General features: G+C 43.6%; 3 protein-coding genes across 13 annotated transcripts in view; 2 read left to right on the top strand and 1 right to left on the bottom strand.

The window, feature by feature from the left end:
- The window catches only part of LOC106747687 (polyhomeotic-like protein 2), a 14,168-nt gene extending 9,399 nt beyond the window's left edge, over nucleotides 1–4,769 (bottom strand). For 2 of the 6 annotated variants that reach the window (XM_014625462.1, XM_014625457.1), the window contains exons 1-2: nucleotides 3,535–3,622; nucleotides 209–805 (exon numbers count right to left, since the gene is read on the bottom strand). In XM_014625462.1, coding sequence (XP_014480948.1) covers nucleotides 209–652 — 444 coding nt within the window. In that variant the 5' untranslated portion in view covers nucleotides 653–805; nucleotides 3,535–3,622. Of the gene's footprint in view, nucleotides 1–208; nucleotides 806–1,068; nucleotides 1,171–1,596; nucleotides 1,795–3,534; nucleotides 3,623–3,803 lie in introns of those variants that run through there. The other 4 variants (XM_014625461.1, XM_014625458.1, XM_014625459.1 and 1 more) reach the window with 4 other exon arrangements.
- On the top strand, nucleotides 1,301–17,686 carry LOC106747688 (D-2-hydroxyglutarate dehydrogenase, mitochondrial). 4 transcript variants are annotated; one of them, XM_014625463.1, is made up of 8 exons: nucleotides 1,301–1,406; nucleotides 13,568–13,875; nucleotides 14,151–14,348; nucleotides 15,145–15,338; nucleotides 15,639–15,807; nucleotides 15,961–16,256; nucleotides 16,386–16,554; nucleotides 16,621–17,686. In XM_014625463.1, exons 2-8 carry the CDS (start codon nucleotides 13,605–13,607, stop codon nucleotides 16,887–16,889), a joined length of 1,566 nt encoding a protein of 521 aa, XP_014480949.1. In that variant the 5' UTR covers nucleotides 1,301–1,406; nucleotides 13,568–13,604; the 3' UTR covers nucleotides 16,890–17,686. The 4 variants fall into 4 exon arrangements, with proteins under 4 accessions (XP_014480949.1, XP_014480952.1, XP_014480950.1 ...); XM_014625466.1 differs by lacking the exon at nucleotides 1,301–1,406 and adding an exon at nucleotides 1,420–1,564; XM_014625464.1 differs by lacking the exon at nucleotides 1,301–1,406 and adding an exon at nucleotides 3,707–3,795.
- LOC106747689 (protein lethal(2)essential for life-like) lies at nucleotides 16,822–19,868 on the top strand. 3 transcript variants are annotated; one of them, XM_014625470.1, is made up of 2 exons: nucleotides 16,822–16,910; nucleotides 18,389–19,868. In XM_014625470.1, exon 2 carries the CDS (start codon nucleotides 18,401–18,403, stop codon nucleotides 18,938–18,940), a length of 540 nt encoding a protein of 179 aa, XP_014480956.1. In that variant the 5' UTR covers nucleotides 16,822–16,910; nucleotides 18,389–18,400; the 3' UTR covers nucleotides 18,941–19,868. The 3 variants fall into 3 exon arrangements, with proteins under 3 accessions (XP_014480956.1, XP_014480954.1, XP_014480955.1); XM_014625468.1 differs by lacking the exon at nucleotides 16,822–16,910 and adding an exon at nucleotides 17,770–17,868 and having other exon boundaries at nucleotides 18,389–19,867; XM_014625469.1 differs by lacking the exon at nucleotides 16,822–16,910 and adding an exon at nucleotides 17,864–17,952.
- Nucleotides 19,869–19,875: the final 7 nt, after the last annotated feature.

The following is a 19,875-nucleotide window of genomic DNA, read 5'->3' on the forward strand; positions in this document are numbered from 1 at the left end:
TATATATATATATATATATATATAGGGTGTCTGACATAACCGTGTCACTCGTCACATACTTGTAGCTCAGGTCGATAAGAATAAAATGGTACGGGACTTTTTTGTTTATATTGACCTAAACTACAAGAAGTACATGACGGTCTGGCACGACTTGTGTCACATATCTTGTATAAAACATAATAAACGATACAATAAAGAGAAAATGTACCTGTTGTTGCGGCATGCTAGCAGCTACCTGTGGCTGCACTTGAACTTGAGTAGGAACAACATTGTGCTGTCCGTTACTTTGCTGTGTTTGCTGCTGCTGCTGTTGTTGTTGCTGCTGCTGTTGCTGCTGGACCTGCTGCTGCACCTGTTGTTGTACTTGCTGCTGAACTTGCATTTGCTGCTGCGACTGAACTTGCTGTTGTATCTGCTGTTGCTGCTGCACTTGCTGCTGCACTTGTTGTGGCTGCTGTTGTACTTGCTGAGGTTGTTGCTGCTGCTGCACATGTTGCTGCGGTTGCTGTGACTGTTGTACATTCTGTTGTTGCTGCTGTAATTCATGGGTAGCGAGCATCATTTGCTGTGGAGTTGGCGGTTGTTGTGGCTGTTGCTGTTGCGGTTGTTGTTGTGGTGACGACGAAATTCCAATTGGTTTAACATCTGTCATGTTTTCTTGTATGCCCTTTTAAATTTAGAGTATAGACACTCTTTCAGAAAAAGAAGTATCTTCTGCTGATACTGCTCAGTTAAATATAGTTCCCTTTTGTTGTCATTTTACATATATATTCACGTTGGTTTCAATCTTTTCATCGTGTTGCCCCTGCAAAACGAAGTGAATATACAAGTGAAAAAAGTTAATTCTCATATATATATATATATATTTTTTTTTCATATATAACGCAAAACTTTATAAATATGCAATATTTATTCAACCTAAAATCCGTATTTCTACAAAATTAGATCTTTTACTTTGCACCGAGGCATCAATGGTGGCAGTTTTGTCAGTAATTTTTTTTCTAAATAAAAAAAAATTGAAATTTGAGGCTGATCTAAGCACTTTAATAGTTCTTCAACTGTATATACCTGTGCCATTGCTAAAATACGAGAACACATTGCTCCTCCCTCCTCTGGTACGTGATATTATTTATATTTACGTGTGATAACAAATATGAATATTTCTAGAATTCAGTTCATAGTTAAATCGCAAAAAAGTATGAAGTGGCCTTTATACGATACATGCGACCACATGTGATAACCTTCACAGATATGAATTCGCACACTTGTCATATTGTGGAGAGAGCTGAACTCGAAATAATCGTCACTAGCGAGGTTATTGTGCCGCTGCCCGTGAGAGTGGAGTATACCGTGCCGCACATTTCTTCGCGACAGCGTCCGTGAGGACTATCGTTCGGCATAACCGAGTAAGTCCCTCAAAAACAATCAACGGCTCGTTTTGCGGCATTCTTATTGGCGTCGCTTGAATCAACGAACGTACGTGAACGAGATAGTTGTATGCGCGTAACTACGGTGCACACGACGGGGAACGGGCATATGGTTTTATCGATCTGCCCGATATTCGGTAATTCGCTCATTTAATATCGCATTCGGTACCTGAACCTCGATCGAGTGTCGTTATCGGTGAGAAGCATTGTCCCGGCTCAATCGTTAAAGCGGGAATTGAGTAACTAACGAAACACCGTTTATAGGTTATGCGTTTATTGTGCGGCTATTCCATTGTGAGTCGTCGGAAGCAAATCGTATCAATCGTGTCAACGATTGCCTTGAATGTGAGGGGTACGTGAGAGCTTCCTGCGAACACACGAGCTCACGTGACGATTCTTTACTTTGTGAAATTCCATTATATATGTATATATCGGTTACGCGACAAGGATATCGTTATATTTCGTCATATTGAACTTGATATATCGTAAAGTATTTCTTAGCTTCTGTGTTTGCTTTCCTAGATAGAAACGCGCGATGATGATCGGCGTTTTATCACAACGTGATGTCATACATGTGACTTCGGCTTGATACCTTTTTAAAGATCATTGTGCGATTAACGTCACACGTACACGAGATGCGTGCACGTTCATAACATGATCATGATTAGTGCTCTCGGATATTTTTGCGAGATCATGACACGAACGACATCTGAGCAGCATCTGTATCTATTTTCTTGCCCTCCCATTGTGATTATTGCGAATACAAAATTAAGTCAGATTGAATAAGTTTTGTTTGAACTCATCAGTTGTTTTCCCGGAATAACGCAAACTTACGTAAAAATATTTATCTCCTTTACTCGAAATCCTAATATTTATCTCGAAGAAATGATTTATTTAAACTTGAGGCATCAGGCCGATCGAAAGTTTTATTCGCTCGTTTCATCTTTGTTTTTCACAGCATAAAATTCGTAATATCTAGAAAAAAAAACAAACGAATATTTTTCGACCTAATAGCAGTCGCGTCAATGGTGTAATCGGAATGAGATATATCAGTGCGCGTTTCAATCTAAATCTGACTCAGTGTAGGATCAACGATACCTGAAGCTTGGAATTTCTTTCGGAGAGAAAGGAAAAAAATAAGAGAGAAAGAGCGTGAAGAAGCACGATAAGCGGGAGAAAGAGGTACGAGGAGAAAGAGAAGGGAAAGAGAGAAAAAAAAACGCGAGACTTCCGACACCGAGGAACTCGCGCGGTAAAGTAGAGCTCTGTACGCCTCGTCGCCCGAATAAAAAGCATCGCGAATATCGATCCCGGTGCGTCGTCGACGATATCCATTTTGGCATGTGCGTGCATGCGTACGTTGCGTGCGTGTGAACGAACGAACAAAATGTCGCCCTCGGCCGATATATCCACCATAATTAGTGCCACGATGCCGGAGGGAGCGGAAAAAGGAGGAGGGGGGAGAAGCAGGGGGCAGGCAGAGAGGGCATAGGGATCGAGAGCGGGAAATGCGGGATAAAAGGCGGGTTGGCAAGAAGCAGAGGGGAGAGGGGATATAAGAGGGGGAAGAAAAATAGAGAGAAGGGAGAGGACAACTGTGCCAGAGGGGCGGCTGACATGGATCTCTCGCCATAATGGCAATATAAACGGCGACTACGGCGGATGGTATAATAATAATAATAATAACACAACACAACGATACGCAAGAGCACGCGGGTGCATCGCGCGAAAAAGGGACGCTGCTCGAGAACGAGAAACACTCATGCTGCCGTGCGCCAAATAAAATGGCACACGTTGCACGCAGGGACGCACGACATATACATACATAAATATACACACACACGTGCATTCGAGTGGCAGTACAGTCTGGTCAGTATCTTGTGCGAATCGGGAGCAACGGCGGCGCGTCTCGTAACGCCGACATATTGGATTACAAAATAAAGCACGTTCGGAGAAACGGCGGGACTGGTGTGTGCGAGAGAGAGAGAAAGAGAGGAAAGTCTAGGCAGAGCCAGAGAGAGAGAGAGAGAGAGATAGATCGAGAGAAAGCAGAAAAGCACGAGTGAAACTACAAGAAACAGAACGAACGGAGGTAGAACACACGTACAGTGCATCGAGCAACGCGTCGGGTCGCGCCGTAACAACGGACCGTCGCATTCGGTGAGGCTTGTCATCGTCAGTGCCGTGATCTACAGTGTGAGCACTGAGTTTTCACGAAATTCTCACGGGTGCGCTACACAGTATACGCAGAACACCGAAAAGTAGTAGTAGTAGGTTAGGGTACACTCTCGCGACGGTCCACGACACGACGACGACACCGCCACGAGTCGAGGAGAAGCCTCCTACACGGACATCTCGTCCTATTCAGGTACTCACATGGCGACTGCGCAGTCACGTCTATATGATGCACGTTTTCAAGCTCTCCCGGAGATGTATGTGTGCGGCTGCGCGAGTGATATATGTGTGTGTGTGTGTAGTTGTAGGTAGTGGTTGAATTACCAGTACTATGTGCCCGATGAGAACACGATTCCTCCGTTCGTCGCTTTTTTTTTTTTTTCACTTTCGTCGTTGCAAACTCGCGCGATAACGTTCGCTCGTGGAAACGACGACGATGTCTCGTACGTAGTACTTGTTAGCACTTCGCTTATACCGCTGCCGTATCTACTGCTGCTGGTTGCTGCTGCTGGCTGCTCCCACACGGTATAACACGACTGCCCCCGTCGTACCCGCACAGCCCCGAGCCGCCATCCCTTCCAGCCACTCCCCCCGTCCCGCACGCTCCGCTTGCCCAGAGTTGCGCGTCGCGCCGCGTCGATCGTGCCCGCTGATTGGTTCGACGGGGACAAATCCCAAAGGCATCGTTCGCACCGAGAAAGGCGGGGCCATCGGATATGATGGCTATAGGCGCATGCTCACTAACGGTACTCCGGGCTGAATCTCTCCCTCCGCGTCTCCCACCGCGCTCGTGGCGGCCGTCGCTCGCGCTCACTCACGCACACATTCGACCGATGGCCGAGCGTATACGTACACGACGGTAGAATCCCGCGTCGTTCTTCACGATATAACGTCCCACGTAGGGACGTGCCAAGTTTCCCGAACGCCCCGGAACTCTTTATCTTGCGTATCACGGGGAGAATCTCCCGAGGAATATTTTGGAGGACGTCAACGTGGATACGCTGACGATCAGCAGTGACGTTCACTTGTTCTGTTACTTTTGTTTCCGCATGAGGGCTGAACGATGTTATGTAATTATTTGCTTCGCGTAAATTTATTCTTGTAATTTATTGAATTATTAAACTGTTGTTAAATTATTATATTGCTGTGTAAACGTATACAAATATGATATCCATATATATAGCACATATATGCTCACGTTATTTATGTATTTAGTCCACAAAAGAGCATATCTTTAAGTAACTATTTTAGCTAAGCATTTGTATATAAGAAAAAAATACTAGATTCAAGTAAATAATTAATCCAATATTCTTTAGCAAATTTTTACTTGGATCAGTTAAATATTTTACTTGGATAATTTACTTGGAAAATATTTTACTAGGAATATATTAATTCTTCGCGTCTCTATAGGATATTAAATTTTGCAATTATATAATACATAAAATAAATAAATAAATATATATATATATATATATATATATATATANATATATATATATATACTTATACTTATTTTATGCATTATATACTTATTTTATGCATTATATAATTGCAAATATAAATACAAGTGTAAAATATAATATAAATGTTTATATATATATACTTATTTTATGCATTATATAATTGCAAAATTTAATATCCTATAGAAATACGAAGGATTAATCTTATACATTCGAGCAAAATGTGAGAATTGTCCTACACGTTTATTATTGTAGTGAGAAATACGAACGAGCTTAAAACGTAGAGCTTACATCGTATTATTATTATCAATACTATTGTGACATGAATAGTTCAAGATCAATTGCTAATAGTGTTAATCAACACCAGAAATTTTACGTAACGACGATTTCACGAACAGGATGTTCGGATGAGCTTTTCGTTTTTTATGTTAGAATTGGTTTTTAATGTGCTTAATGGGTCACGTAATTCCTCAAAGCTCAGATAATTATATAAATAAGTAATATTTGTTTGATCCTAGTAAACAATTTTCCAAGAAAAATATTTAATTGATCCAAATAAAAATTTGCTAAGGAATATTGGATTAATTATTTACATGAATCTGGTATTTTTTTCTATATACAAGTATAGTCTTAGCTAAAATAATTACATAAAGATATGCTTTTCTGTGGATTGAATATATAAAAATTAAATACTAAAATAAATCATAAAAAATGATTGAATATATATACTTGCCCATATATTTTGTAAACTTATAGAAAATCCTTGAAAATTCATGTGAAATCTTGAACCTATCTTTCCAATTCCATCATACTCTCTGGATCCAGCTGCTTGCGGATAGAAGGAGAGAGAGAGCGTTATTTATTTGGCGTGCTGGGAAATAATCCCCCTTTTCAAGAAGATGGTACAGATATAAATGAAAGTTCGCAGATACCAAATGGATAGAAGTTTGCGTGCAAATATTTCACAGATTGTCTGTCATTTACATGACGAACATTTATTTATCGTATTGCTTCTGGATGCAACATATTTGTAACGATGCTTGTTTTATGCAATATAAAAAAATTCATATCTATAGTCGTTTTATTCATAAAACTTTATTCACGTCGTAGTGTCCTCAAAATATTGGATCGATCGCAAACACACAATATTTTACTCACGTTTTTGTCGTACTTTTTTAATGTCCAATTTCTAAATAGACTTTTAAAAATTTCCCAATTTTCTCTATATTTAATTCACACATGACACACAAATATTTTGAGTGTAACATCATACAATTATGCCAGTTATTACGAGATAACGCACATATCATAACAATATCACACATTCATAAGAATATCGTGACGTAATATTGACCTACTGCGTAAACTCGCGTGTAGTTAAGTACCCAAGGGCCTGCGCGCACGATACGGTCCTGGCGCAACTGTCTCTAAGCCGAGTTTATGCTCCCCGGTTCGAAACTCGGAACTCACGAGCCACATGCGATTGGTTCGACGCGTTCTCGCAGAAATTTTCCGTCCAATCGACATATGCGAAATACACCTCGAAATACCTTTCGGTGCGTGAGCGAATCTCGAAAGAAAAAGAAAATTCAAACTCCTCCGTCCTTGAGGCGTGTGTAGTACGCTTTCGTCGGCATCGAAGAAAGCTCCAATTTTGACGCGAGACCTCCATGCATAACGCATCCCGTCCCGCCTCAGGCGGGGAGGATCCATTCTCACGTGGATCAAGGACGCGCAGGATCTCTCGTGATTTCGGCGATCGAAGCCGGAGGCCCTTGAAACTCTTCCCCCGTCTATCTTAAGCGGGAACGAAATAATACAGAACGTATCACGCGAGTGAGCGGACGAGCGAGCCTGCATTCGCGCAGCGCACCGTTTTATTTTCAGCGTCCGTCCTCGCGCGCGATTTACCTCTCCACGCACGCCCCGCTCATTGATAGAAATGTCGATTAAAAATCCCCCTGCGCGCAGTCGGCCCACGCGGGGGATTCCGCCTCGTCGGAATTTCCTGTGCGCGCTGAGCGAAAACAAAAATGGAAAGAAGGAAGAGAAAGGGGAGCCGCGCCAACGCGCGAAACGCAACCGATTTATCGTTCATCTCCCAATACCGGTCTCGGATTTCGACGCGAGGCGCGGACGATAGGAAGAGTCGTACCGCGCGTAGGGTAGGAAGAGTCGCGGCTGCACCAATCCCAGTAACCAAGTCCCTGCACGAACGCGCGCGCGTCTCCCCTTCGAAAATGTGTGCGTGCGCCCAGCAGGGGTCGTGCCAGCGGAAAGGGGGCGAAGGGCGACGGGGGCAGACGCTAGAGTCTCCCGAGTATGCTGTATGCCGAGTAATATGGGGGCTTTCGGCCACAGCGATATACCGTAGACGTGCGTCTGTGTGCAATCAACCGTCCGACCGACGCAGCGGGAAGGGGGGGGGGGCGCCGGTGGGGGAAGCGGCCCAACCAATGGGGTGGGTTGCGCGAGGTTGCTAGGGAAACAAGTTAATGATTCGGGCCGCCACTGAGGAATTGGCCTGGCTTGTGCGGCCGGCGCGCAGCGTCGGCCTGCGACTGCGCATGCGCCCTGCAATCCCCGGTGACTCCTTTTCTCTCGCTCCCTCGCGTCGCATACTTTCTCGACCCTCGATATAGCCCGTCGCCGCCACACACGACGATGCGCGGTCGATGTCCGTGAATTGGACGCGCGCGCGCGGATTCGCCTGCGCGCGTATGCATGTGTGCGCGCGCGCGCGTCACGTACACGCGTGGGCGTCGTGTGCGAGCCCGCTCGCGTTCATGTTGGTTTCCATCGCGCGTACCGCGCGAAGCACACACACGCGCGCGCGCGCGCGCGCGCGCAGCGTTAAGTCGTCCCGACGATTGGTTCCCTTCCCACTCCGCGTATCCTCTCGGTCTCTCTCCCTCTCTCTTTCTCTCTTTCTCTCGGCGTTTTCCCTCTTCCCACCCTGCAACCGCTCTTTCTTCTTCTCTCCGAAGTGTCCATCGCGCTGCCCTCTCTACCGCGGCTTCTCTACCATCTCCTCCTTCTCACGCCCGTCCGCCCCCTCTCCGCTGACCTGTTTTTCCCCACACTGTCCTCCACCACGGTAATATACCGGCGCGTATCGTTCGGTGATACACACGGGGAGGGGGCAGGAGTAGGAGGGCTCCCTATCGAAAGATTCGCTGTAGATTATAATATATTCGATGTCCGTCCGATCGGTCCTCGAATTAACGTCGAGAAAATGGAAGCGGCCNGGGTCCCCGTTGGGTCAGAACGCGCTCGAGGCCACCGGGGCGGCTACTTGGTCGTAAAAAAAAGTCACGATTTGCAACGTCGTATCGGGAGCGACGGAAGACCGCCCTCCTCTTTATCTCTGCCAGCACGTTAACCCCTCGGTTTAATATTAATTAGTCGCACGCGAATTACGCGATACCGAATCACCGCCTCTCGGCGCGTCACAGTCGCCGAAACGGAAATTCATGATCTCCGTACGTCCAGCTCGGATTCGGTATCGGGTATTCGGAGAGCGGCGAACCCTCTTCGCACGAAGCGATCGTCGAACGACGATTACGCCGTAACTGCGAATTATTCCGCGATGTTCAAGCAGAGTGGCGTGTCTTCTCGTCAGGTACGGTACTTAATTGTACGGTCTCCCGACCGCTGGCTTCGTGCGAAAGACGATAAAAATCGGCAAGTGTGTGAATCTACGCGGTGTACCTCGACGTACGATAATTTTCGACACATACGCCCTTTCGACGCCGAGCCGGCCCCTCGTCGGTGACGTTAGATTGATGTTCACAATGAGCCGTCTCATTAAGTTATCGTCGCGCTGATGAATATTTCCTTAGATTATCCGTCACGAGCATTAGGCGAACGTGACTTTCTATCGTCCACCGCCTTTTTCCTCTCGTCGACCTAATGGCATTTTAACGATCCTGGCGGGTAACGTCCACCACACGCACGCCATGAGTAGCGAGTTTCGTCTCGGCCTCCCCGGCACTTTCTTCCTCTGTCAAACGCGCTCTCTTCTTCGGATTCGGCCAACCTCAAGTTACGCTCGCCGATTGGCCGCTTTTAAGTGACCGCGCGGCGGGATTATCGATTGGATATTTAAAATTTCAGCGGCTGGATAAGCGTTCCATCGATCGTCCGCTTCTATTTTCCACCTGTGATGCCGGCGGGCCGGCCGCGCTAAAATTATATTGTTAATGAACCATGCGCTTTTTTCGCGACCCGGCGGCGATGGCACCGCGACTGTGCGCCGTCTAATTGGCGGTGTCGAGTTATCGCCGCCACAAGAATAGAAAGAGATACAGAGAGGGAAAGAGAGACGATCGTTTATCGCGACCGATTAATTACGTGGACGATTGCAGCGGGCTATGTTGAAAATCGACGGGCCGATTAATATTCGCGATGTGAGGAAACCAGCTTATGACGCGTGTTCGAGCGAGATAACCACTGATTATTAATATCGAGACATCTCACCGATGCGCGTCTCGTTTAGTCAACCCGAATCCTGAGGCCGATTCGTTCCACGACGACGACTCGCGAGGGTACAACGCATTGACATTGACCTCGTGCGCGCAATCGTCGCGGGTAAAAGGCGGCGAAATTTGCGCGGCCCGATAAATCGCGCGACTCTTCGACGAGAACGTCTCGATGAGCCGCGACGAAAAAATACGGCACCTCGATCATTATCTCGTAAGGAGATAATAATCTCGGGGGAATCTCGAGATTTTATCTCCTGCAAGTTGAGTTACCTTTCGAGTGTGCGCGTTTTTCGACGTTCACGCGGCCGCACCGGTGAAAACGCGCGCGCGTTCACATTCGCGCTGAATTTCGCCGAGGATCGTCGAAAGATCGGCGTTCGGTCGAGCTTACGTTCGTTTGAAATTGATCTCACGAATTTTCAATGACATACAGAAGACTGTGATAACGAGAGGGCGGTAACATCGAGAGGGGACAGTGAGATTCATTGAATAGTGATTAGATAATGTGCTTAGATATGAAGAACACGCTTCACCCGTCTTATCGTGTTTCACTATTTTTAATGTGCGCACGGTGGGTTCGAGAGGAAGAAGAAAATTTCTTAAATTATTTTCGCAGGGCCTCGCTCGATCGCGTGAGAAATTGTTGCATTTCCGCGACGTGAGATTATCGGTATAGCGCGAATGTTCAAAAAATATCTTAGAAACGTCTCAGAAATGTATCGAGTATCTCTGGGACGTCTCTGGAGGTCGTCTTTTGAACATTTGTGATATATGGATGAATTTGCAGCATTTGCCAATCGGCACCTGTATCTCTCAACGATCTTAAAATCTGTTCTCATGTCCATGTTCTGTGGTCTCGATTAAGAATAAAATTGTTCAAATTATGTCTCTGTAATCTAATTCGTTTGCGATTCGTCACTATGAGATCACACATAGATCATGTACACAGTAGGATCTTGTTATCCTTCGTGGGCGACTTCACTTTCTCGAGAAATAACGGTATGTTTTATGACATTTGTCCCTAGTCAAGTGTCCCTTCGTATTCTTGGTATTCCGCGTAGGGGTCGTTCCTCCGGCTGAAGGTCAGAGTTTCTGCAATATAGCTTACAGAGAACGCAAACGTACCCGTTAGACGGTACTCTAGCGTGAATAATGTACACTTCGCTTATTTTGTACAATTTATGACTAATATGCGATCTGATGGACACCTCGCATACTCGAAACTTTATATGTAAGATTAACAATTTTATTTTGTGGCCAGAATCCTTTGAACCGTCCAATAGATCCTCCTTTAAACCCCCAAATTACAATTTTATCGGAGCAAAATCTACACCTGAAATTTGAGTCCGTCTGAGAGAGACAATCGATATCAATTCGTGATAATTCAGGGCGCAAAATTAGGTTTGCATAGAACGTATGAAGAGCCAGGTTTATATTTGCGGATGCTTGGCGTGCAATCATGCGAATATATATATAAATTTTTTAAAATATTTTCGCGATATCGCGCAATAATATCGCACGACAGAATTAGGAGATACAATTCCGCGTCGAATTCTCCGGCGAATCATACGGATCGTCCGAAGTAGGCTGCAAATCACATCGCTTCTTCGGAGACGCCATTATGTCGATCGCACGGCGAAATTGGCGCGCGATTTTATGTTAATTTATCGAATGATGAATTGCATTTTCCGCATGATCACGCGCGTGAAAGGCGCGTTGTCGTATGCACATCCAGCTATAAATAGGCAGCCTGCAAGATAGCCACGCCTTAATCACCGCCACACCGGTATGGATACGGATGTTAACGGCCAATTCTTCTGACACTGTTGCGACAGGCGGTCGTTTTGCAATCAGCATCGACATATTAATGTCCCGTCACGCGTTTCACTCGTCGTATCACACCGGCTGCCTGTCACACCGCGATAACCGCAGGCTGAAGTCGAAAAGGAAACAGATCGTGGAATCTATCGAGGATCGTGATTATTGCAGACACATTAAACAAAAACAGGTGCAGTTGATGAAAAAATTGGTCGCGTCGGTAAGAGATATAAGCAGCTGTGCGTTCACTGGGATTGGCCAATCGGCCTAAAGATGGCAGTAGCTTCAGACTCTTGCAAATTACTACGTATTACTGCGTCGATAAATCGTCCTCTGCGATCCAACTGTGCGGTTGGATTAGAAAATATTACATTTTGATTTTATTTAGATGAAAATAACATACAAGCTGCGTTTGGTTTTGCAAATCGGTTTGCTCCAGAAACATTTCATTGACTGGATATTATCTTAACTCTCAGATAACAAGGTTCATGCTGTTCCATACATAACAAAGTTAGTCGGATCTGACCGGTAGAAGCGTTTTGTAAATTTTTCAAATAATTTGGCTGGCACTAGACTTTTTAATCTCACGATAGGTTAGGAAATATTTAAAGATAAATAAAATATTTCGCAAAATATGTAGAATACATTACAAGATTTATTTGGAAACCTTAGAACTCATCTTTTGGATACGTAAACTATTAGTTTTCTTTATATAAGTAAGAATAATATAATATAAATAATATAAATATACGATAAAATAATATAAAAAAAGAGATAAAGAGAGAAGAAACTTTGAGAAAAATGTTATTAAATAAAAATAAAAGAAAGAGAGAGAGAGAGAGAGAGAGAGAGAGAGAGTTACCAGATTTTCTTTAATTGGCCAAAAAATAATTAAAAATGATTCTTGTTAATTTATAATAAATGCTTTGCCAAGAAATAACAAAATAAGATGAATTAATCGAGAAAAACTGACGTTAATAACAAGGTAGGTTGGATTCGACCGGGAGATCGCGCTAAGTGGGGGAATTAGGCCTATTACCTGGCAAGATAGTACAGTCCCACTTACCTTGCGCTACCAGTTGCTGCGGAAGACTAGCTTGAAAGATTCACGAAAGCACGACAAACCACGCAGCACACGTGCAGAAGCATTAGAATACGGTCGGATCCGATCTTGTTATCTGAAAATCAAGGTAGTCCTAAGACCGAACCGATGTTTGCAATTTGTAAAACCGTACGCAGATATAGATAATATCTCTTCGGACGGTTGCCAGAACAAAGCTTTGAGTTGTTGATTGAAAATCAAATTTAACGTACATTCGAGAACAAGCAACAACATCGAAGGAAATATTGGAAATAGCAAGGACAGTTTTAAGATCGAGCACGCTTGATTTCGCAGTTTGAATATTTTTTCCGATACAGTTTGGAACTTCTTTTATTTATTAATTTCCAACGTTAAGTTCTCTCAATAGACCATCGGCGCGTATTGAAAACATTGAAAAAAGCGTTCAAGCGTTCACTCGTTTTGAAACCGAGTATATATAGAAATCAGGCGGCCAGTGCTGACTTCTAAAAGACCAGCAAAAGTTCTTCAAGGACTCATACATTTGCTTGAAACGTCGATTAGCGCGATTAAAGGTTTGCGGGTGAGCGAAATTGATTGCGGGACGGCAATATAACTAATAAAATCTAATAATTCACTTTTCAATTTTCCAACTAATTCCACTAATTCAATTTTAATGTTCGTGCGAGATATGTGACCGACAAAAATCAGTACGTCAGTTGTGACACTCGTCGGCTAAATCTGGTTATTTGAGTATTTGTATAAGACAATATTTGATTTTGTGCAATCGAATTTGCCGGTGTCGTCGAGCAACAGGAAGAATTCCCACGTTAACCCGAATCTACAATAATTATAATAAGTTTTAAGCCCTAAGAAAATTTACCTATCACAATTGATTATTCTCCCATAATTCGACTGTGATTGGTCAATTTCTTAAAGTTTACTACACCTATCGTAGATCCGGACTTGAGGAACGCTCTTCATAGTCTCTGCCCATACGGTGCAACATATTTTTGTTAGCGAAGTATCGAGTGCCACGTATTTTCTCTCGCAGGTAGAATTCTGTCGTGAGTTATGGATCGTCTAAAGTTCGTGACGCAAGGATCGTAACTAAGGATATCCCCCTTTTTCTTTTTTCGACAGAACAAATTCGAACCGTGGCGAAAATTAAGGTCACGCCATGCGTAGCACGGCGATAAACGTTCTCGTTCGACGATGCAACGACACCGTTCGGCAACCGGGGAGGATCGCGGGTTTATCTCGTCGTTGCTACGCGTCCAACGCAAAGCCGGAGCTAACGTCGATACGGTACAAAGTACGTCGCGGCCCTTACGCCTCCATCTCGACCGCCGACGTTCGCTTCTTCGACGGCCTGCTCGACTCTAATCGAATCATCACGGATCCGGAGGAATGTGAGAGTTACAACATCGACTTCCCCAAGACCGTGAGAGGTAAGGTCGCACATAGGTCTCACTGGGGAAGCGCGGAAGGGAAGAAATATTTACTCGGCTGATGAAACATTTTAGATCATGACGCAAAGCGTCGATTATCCGAGATAACAGAAAGATAAATATAATAATATATCTTTGTTTACGGGAAATCACTTTTTAATATATATATCGATATGTTAATGTTTTCGTTCACAGATAAAGCAGACATAAAAACTCACGAGAAAAATATGGTATTCTTTTTTTCAAATTATACAGCGATTTGATGGTAATTTCAGGTAGCAGTCAGTTAGTACTGAAACCGAAAACTACCGAGGAGGTGTCGGCCATATTAAAATATTGCAATGAGAAGCGATTAGCGGTCTGCCCACAAAGCGGTAACACCGGTCTCGTGGGAGGCAGCACACCTGTATTCGATGAAATCGTCATCTCTATGAAGCTCATGAATAAAATCCTGGAAACAAATCACTTGGCAGGTATGTGGAAGATATATTCACGTGTATCAAGAATGTTTTAAGATAATTTTCTGAAAGTTCGTACAAACAAATGAATTAAAATTGATTAAAATTGTACAGACCTCGTACATTTTTCATTACTATAAATAATAAGAACAAAGCGATAAAATCGGCAATGGAAATGGAGGAGGAGCTAAAGGAATGGAGGGATAGAGGAAATGACTGAAGAAAATGCTAAAAGTGGGAGGTCTTAAAGGGAGGGTCTTAAAAAAAGGGGCCGGAAAATTTAATGAAATTCAGGTAACGCGAAGAAAATAACTGAAGGTAAAAGGTCCTAGAGAAGAAATGAGTGGCTATGAGATTACGGTGGATTACATGAGGGGACAATGGGAGAACAGATGAAGGAGTTGCTAAAATGAAGCGGAAAATGTAGGGTCACAAAAGGAAAACGTGAATAAGAGGACCATAATAGGACGTTCAAAGAAATACGAGCTATGGCCGAGACATATGGAAGAAATAAAAAAAGCAAGAGAGCGAGAGAGAGAAAGAGAGAGAGCATCGCAAGGAGAGAAAAGATCCTGAGAAAGATGACGGATTTTCTTATGTGATATGAGATACGTTACGAGAATCAGAGGAAAGCGTTGCAAACTTTCTGTGACCGACTACATGTAATGTGGGATAATAAAAGGGGCTACAAAATAAAAATTAAAAAATTTAATTCCTCGTTATCCTTAACACACAGGAAATTTCAAAAGAAGAAACCGTTTTTTCTGTTTTTTACGCACACATACATGTACATATGCATTTTCGGTATCAGGTTTAGTGACATGCGAGGCTGGCTGCGTTTTACAGGACCTGGAGGAGCATTTGGCCACGGTCGGGCTGATGATGCCCTTGGATCTTGGAGCTAAAGGCAGCTGTTTGATCGGCGGTTGCGTCTCCACTAATGCGGGTGGCCTGCGACTTCTGCGTTACGGCAACCTTCATGGGAATGTTCTAGGTGTCGAAGCCGTGAGTCCAAGCACGATTTGCGAAAACCTTCATTACGTAACTTAGCGTCGAAGTTAACGATATAAATATTTCTGATATTTAATTTGTCACACAATATTATCGTCTAAATCTCGACGAATATTCAGAAATTAGAAAGGAGGTGCCATTAATTTGTATCGTCTTTAAATTAGATCAAATTAAATTAAGAGATTTTGCATTTAATTTTCGTTTTTTTTTTTATATTTTTGCTGTAGTGCTTTTTGAAAATAAATCTGAATATCTGAGAATGTTACGGAACGATTCTTTTTGTTTTTCACTCAGGTGAAGGCTAATGGCGATGTTGTTGACGCGATGAACAACCTGAAGAAGAACAACACCGGGTACCACGTGAAACACTTGTTTATCGGTTCGGAAGGAACACTAGGAATTGTCACAAAAGTTGCCATACAATGTCCGCCATTGCCCAAGGCCGTAAACGTTGCGTTCTTGGGTACGTAAATGATATATATAAAAGTGTATATGAAAAATTCAAAGATTATTGGCCTAAAATAGATCTCTGCGTATTTGATCACGATCACTTTTCTTTGATTTGATCACTTTTCTCAAGAAAAGATTATATATCAATTATGTGATTCTTATGCAGGACTCACGAGTTTCGATAAAGTGTTGGAAATCTATCACCTGGCGAGAAAAGAATTAGGCGAGATCCTGTCTTCCTGCGAGATGATGGATCGAATATCTTTGGACGTCCCTATTAGTAACTTGGGCATGAAAAATCCATTGACGAGTGAAAAAGGTCACGACTTCTACATGATCATAGAGACTTCTGGCAGTCATTTGGCGCACGATGAGGAGAAACTCTCTTTGTTCGTGGAGAAGGCGATGGACCAGGGCATTATCGAAGATGGAACTTTGACTAACGAAACGACGAAGGTTCAAGTACGTCACTGAGATAGATCATACACATTACTTCCGGTCCCCTTTAGGAAGATAATCCAGTGAAATCGTTGAAGGATTTCGTGTCACTTTGGAACTCTCAATATCCAGAAAACTGTTTATAATTTGCAGTACATATGGAGCTTGAGAGAGAGGATCAGTGAAGGCGTCCTGCATGACGGCTATGTCTTCAAGTACGATATCTCCCTTCCTTTTTCATCTTATTACGAGGTCGTTGAGGTGCTGCGGAAACGATTGCGCGATCCTCGAATTATCCGGATTAGCGGTTACGGTCATATAGGTATGTAACGCTTGTTGAAACACGTCCAAAAGTTCCGAGAGACAGAGACTTCCTTTCTGTTTTCAGGCGACAGCAATATTCACGTGCAAGTCTCCATACCCGAATATTACGAGGACGTGGCCGCGCAACTGGAGCCGTTCATCTTCGAGTACATCTCCGGGCACAAAGGCAGCGTCAGCGCCGAGCACGGCATCGGCTTCAAGAAGTCCAAGTACCTTCACTTGAGCAGAAATCCCTCCGAGATCGAGATGATGCACGATCTGAAGAAACTGATGGACCCAAACGGCATCCTGAACCCGTACAAAGTTCTACAGCCGATCACAGCGACAGCTTAGTTATCTAAAGATGCTGTAGATGTAAGATAATAGATTTTTATGTAACGTGATACACGCATATGATAAAAATTCCGCTACAGCGTGGATTGTGGACTATTAATACAATCATATTTGGCGTTGTATGCGCTGATGTCATACGCGATATTTGGTAAGGTTGATTGTTTTTGGCTATTCTCCACTTGCCAATAAAAACAAGTGAGGCGTAACTAATACTCTGTTCAAAATAGATTTGCTACATAAATGGCAGCAATTGCGAGAACAGTACAGTATGTATTTTTATGCGAAGTTATAGATACGCTTAATATTGGATATTCTTGTTTTATTTAATTTGATATTATTCGGTACATATTGTTAAAAATGCATGATATATCTATGTATCTAACATGGAAAATTAAGTTTGAACTACGGAACTACATACGTGGCAAGTGACACGATACTTAAATTTATATAAAGATAATAAAAAAAAATCGCATTTATAAATAAGAATAATACATATACTAAATTACCGACGATTTTTCGATTAATGACGCATTGTTTTTTTCTTTTAATTTTGTTTTTCATCGGCACAAGTTATGTCCTGATGCTTTATAGATACAATTCCGACCTTTCGCGAGTGTTCTCCGCACTTCATAGCGTATCGAATTACACGTAAAATCTTGTCCCAAAATTCGCGTCATTAATTATGTAAATCGTTCGAAATAGATCCCGATTTGCGCGAACGTTGTCGTTTACTCGAGAGTCGCTTACCAGAAGGATCGTCGCGCAACGTCGAACAGGCGAGAACGATCTCTCCACGGCGATAGTCACGCGCATGCGCACCCATGGCGTCGGAATGATCTCGCAAAAGGCGGCAAACCAAATATAAATCGGTGCGTCGCCGGTGTCGCGCAGTTAGTCGCAAGGTGCAATTCGAATCGGCTCGTGCTCGTCGCTTCGACTCAGCGCTACATACGCGCGACTATTGCGCAGTTTTACTCCGGTAATTCCGAAGCGTCGATCGTACTCGACATTGCTTGATATCGATCGTTGGGGACGCTTGAGTAATTGCTTGAATACAGACGAAGTACGTGTTCTGCTGCATTGCGCGCGGGTGTTATCGATTATTTAATTATGACATGTAACTATTGATTGGATTCATCGCGTTTCTAAAAAAATCCCGGGTATTCTTACGGAAAAGTATTGCCGCCTGTGATAAATTGTGGCCGGTGATAAATTATTGTTGCCCGGTAATTTCATTATTACTTGTACAAATAATAAAATTACTGAGCAACTGTAATTTATTATGGGCCGATTTATCATAGGCAATGATACTTTTCTTGTAAGGGTAGTCAGCGGACGAGGAATCTTCACGTTCGCAGAAGTGCTTGAAAATTTGCTGGCTCGTCACGTTCGCGCGGGGGGGGNGGGCGCCTTTGAATTTCTAAAGATCGCTGTAACTTCTATTCGCGTGAACCGTGAAACGCTAATTAGACAACTTGATCGATCCGATTTTTCCGCAGAGTTGACAGAACATGGCATTGGTGCCGAGAAGCAACTGGTATCGCGATTGGTGGAACGAGATAGATCGCTACCACCGGGACATCGAGAGGCACTTCGAACGGCTGACCCTCTACAACGACAATGTGTGGCGGATGCCGCCGTTCCCGTCGTTCCGCAGCTTCTTCCGGCCGTGGCGCAGCATGCTCGATGACCTGGACCGCGATGTGGCCGGCATGACCACGGTCGAGCAGAACGACGACCGGTACCGGGTGATCGTGGACGTGCATCAGTTCGCCCCCGAGGAGGTCACGGTACGCACCGACGACAAGTACATCACCATCGAGGCCAAGCACAAGGATAAACCGGATCGGCGCGGCTACGTCTCCAGAGAATTCATGCGTCGCTACCTGCTGCCCAGAGGCTACGATATCGACCGTTTGCAGCCGAACCTGTCATCCGACGGTATCCTCACCATCACGGCGCCCAAGTTGGCCCTGCCGGCGCCGGGCGAACGAATCTTGCCCATCAAACGAAGCTTCTTCCCGGCCATTCGAGGTCGCGACAAATATTAATAGCTTTCTCCCGCAAAGGACAACGTACGAAGTAACGCAAATCCCAGACAGCACACGTCTAAAGTCCGGTAATGAGGCGTTTTTTAAAATGTTTTTTCGAGGAAAGACGTGTTAAAGACGGTTTTAACCCTTTCTGACTTGAATTTATTTTTGCAAGTGAAAGAAAATTTTTCTTTCAATTTTGTTTGTCTTTGGGCACGGCAAGAGTTACAGTGAGGGAACTTAAAAGTTAGTGATTACAATTGGAATCAGTCGGGCAGAAAGGGTTAAAGACGTTTCATGACTTGATCTTAGACGTTGCGCTGTCTGAGACGTTTGTAATGGACATCCGTGAGATTGCCTAGATATCCCGGCGACTTTTCCCAACTCTGCGGGGAGAAAAGTGCTGTTGTATCATTAAAATTGATCAACAGCGCCGTGATCTAAATTTCTGGATTGAATGGCAAAAAATATTATTGAAACTAATATGTTGCAATATTGTGCAATATTTTAATAACTTGCGCGAGCATTATTTTAATAATATCATTATTGAATCAAGACGATTCACCTCAAGTATGGCACAGTTGACAAATTCTATCGATACAGCACTTTCTTCCGTGTATCACCAGATCTAGGAAGAGATTAATTTAATTTACGCACAAGCGAGGCCCGATCAACTTTGATCGCGTTCTGGACGTTTGTATCCAACTTGAGATGTTTTTGCTGAAAAATGATCGGAGGAAACGACATTTCTTCCGGCTGCCTTTTGCGACGTGTTTCAGACGTGTTGCGTTTAGATTTCCCTGCGGATGTCTATTACGGAGTACAATCAACCACGATACAATGTACGAAACGATACCGTAAACTTCCATCGATGTACATATCATGTACGTATGTGTATTCCATGTATATTTATATACACACACACACACATATATATATATATATATATATAT

Source organism: Dinoponera quadriceps, unplaced genomic scaffold (assembly GCF_001313825.1).
Source record: "Dinoponera quadriceps isolate SergipeBrazil2010 unplaced genomic scaffold, ASM131382v1 scaffold1395, whole genome shotgun sequence".
Classification (NCBI taxonomy): domain Eukaryota; kingdom Metazoa; phylum Arthropoda; class Insecta; order Hymenoptera; family Formicidae; genus Dinoponera; species Dinoponera quadriceps.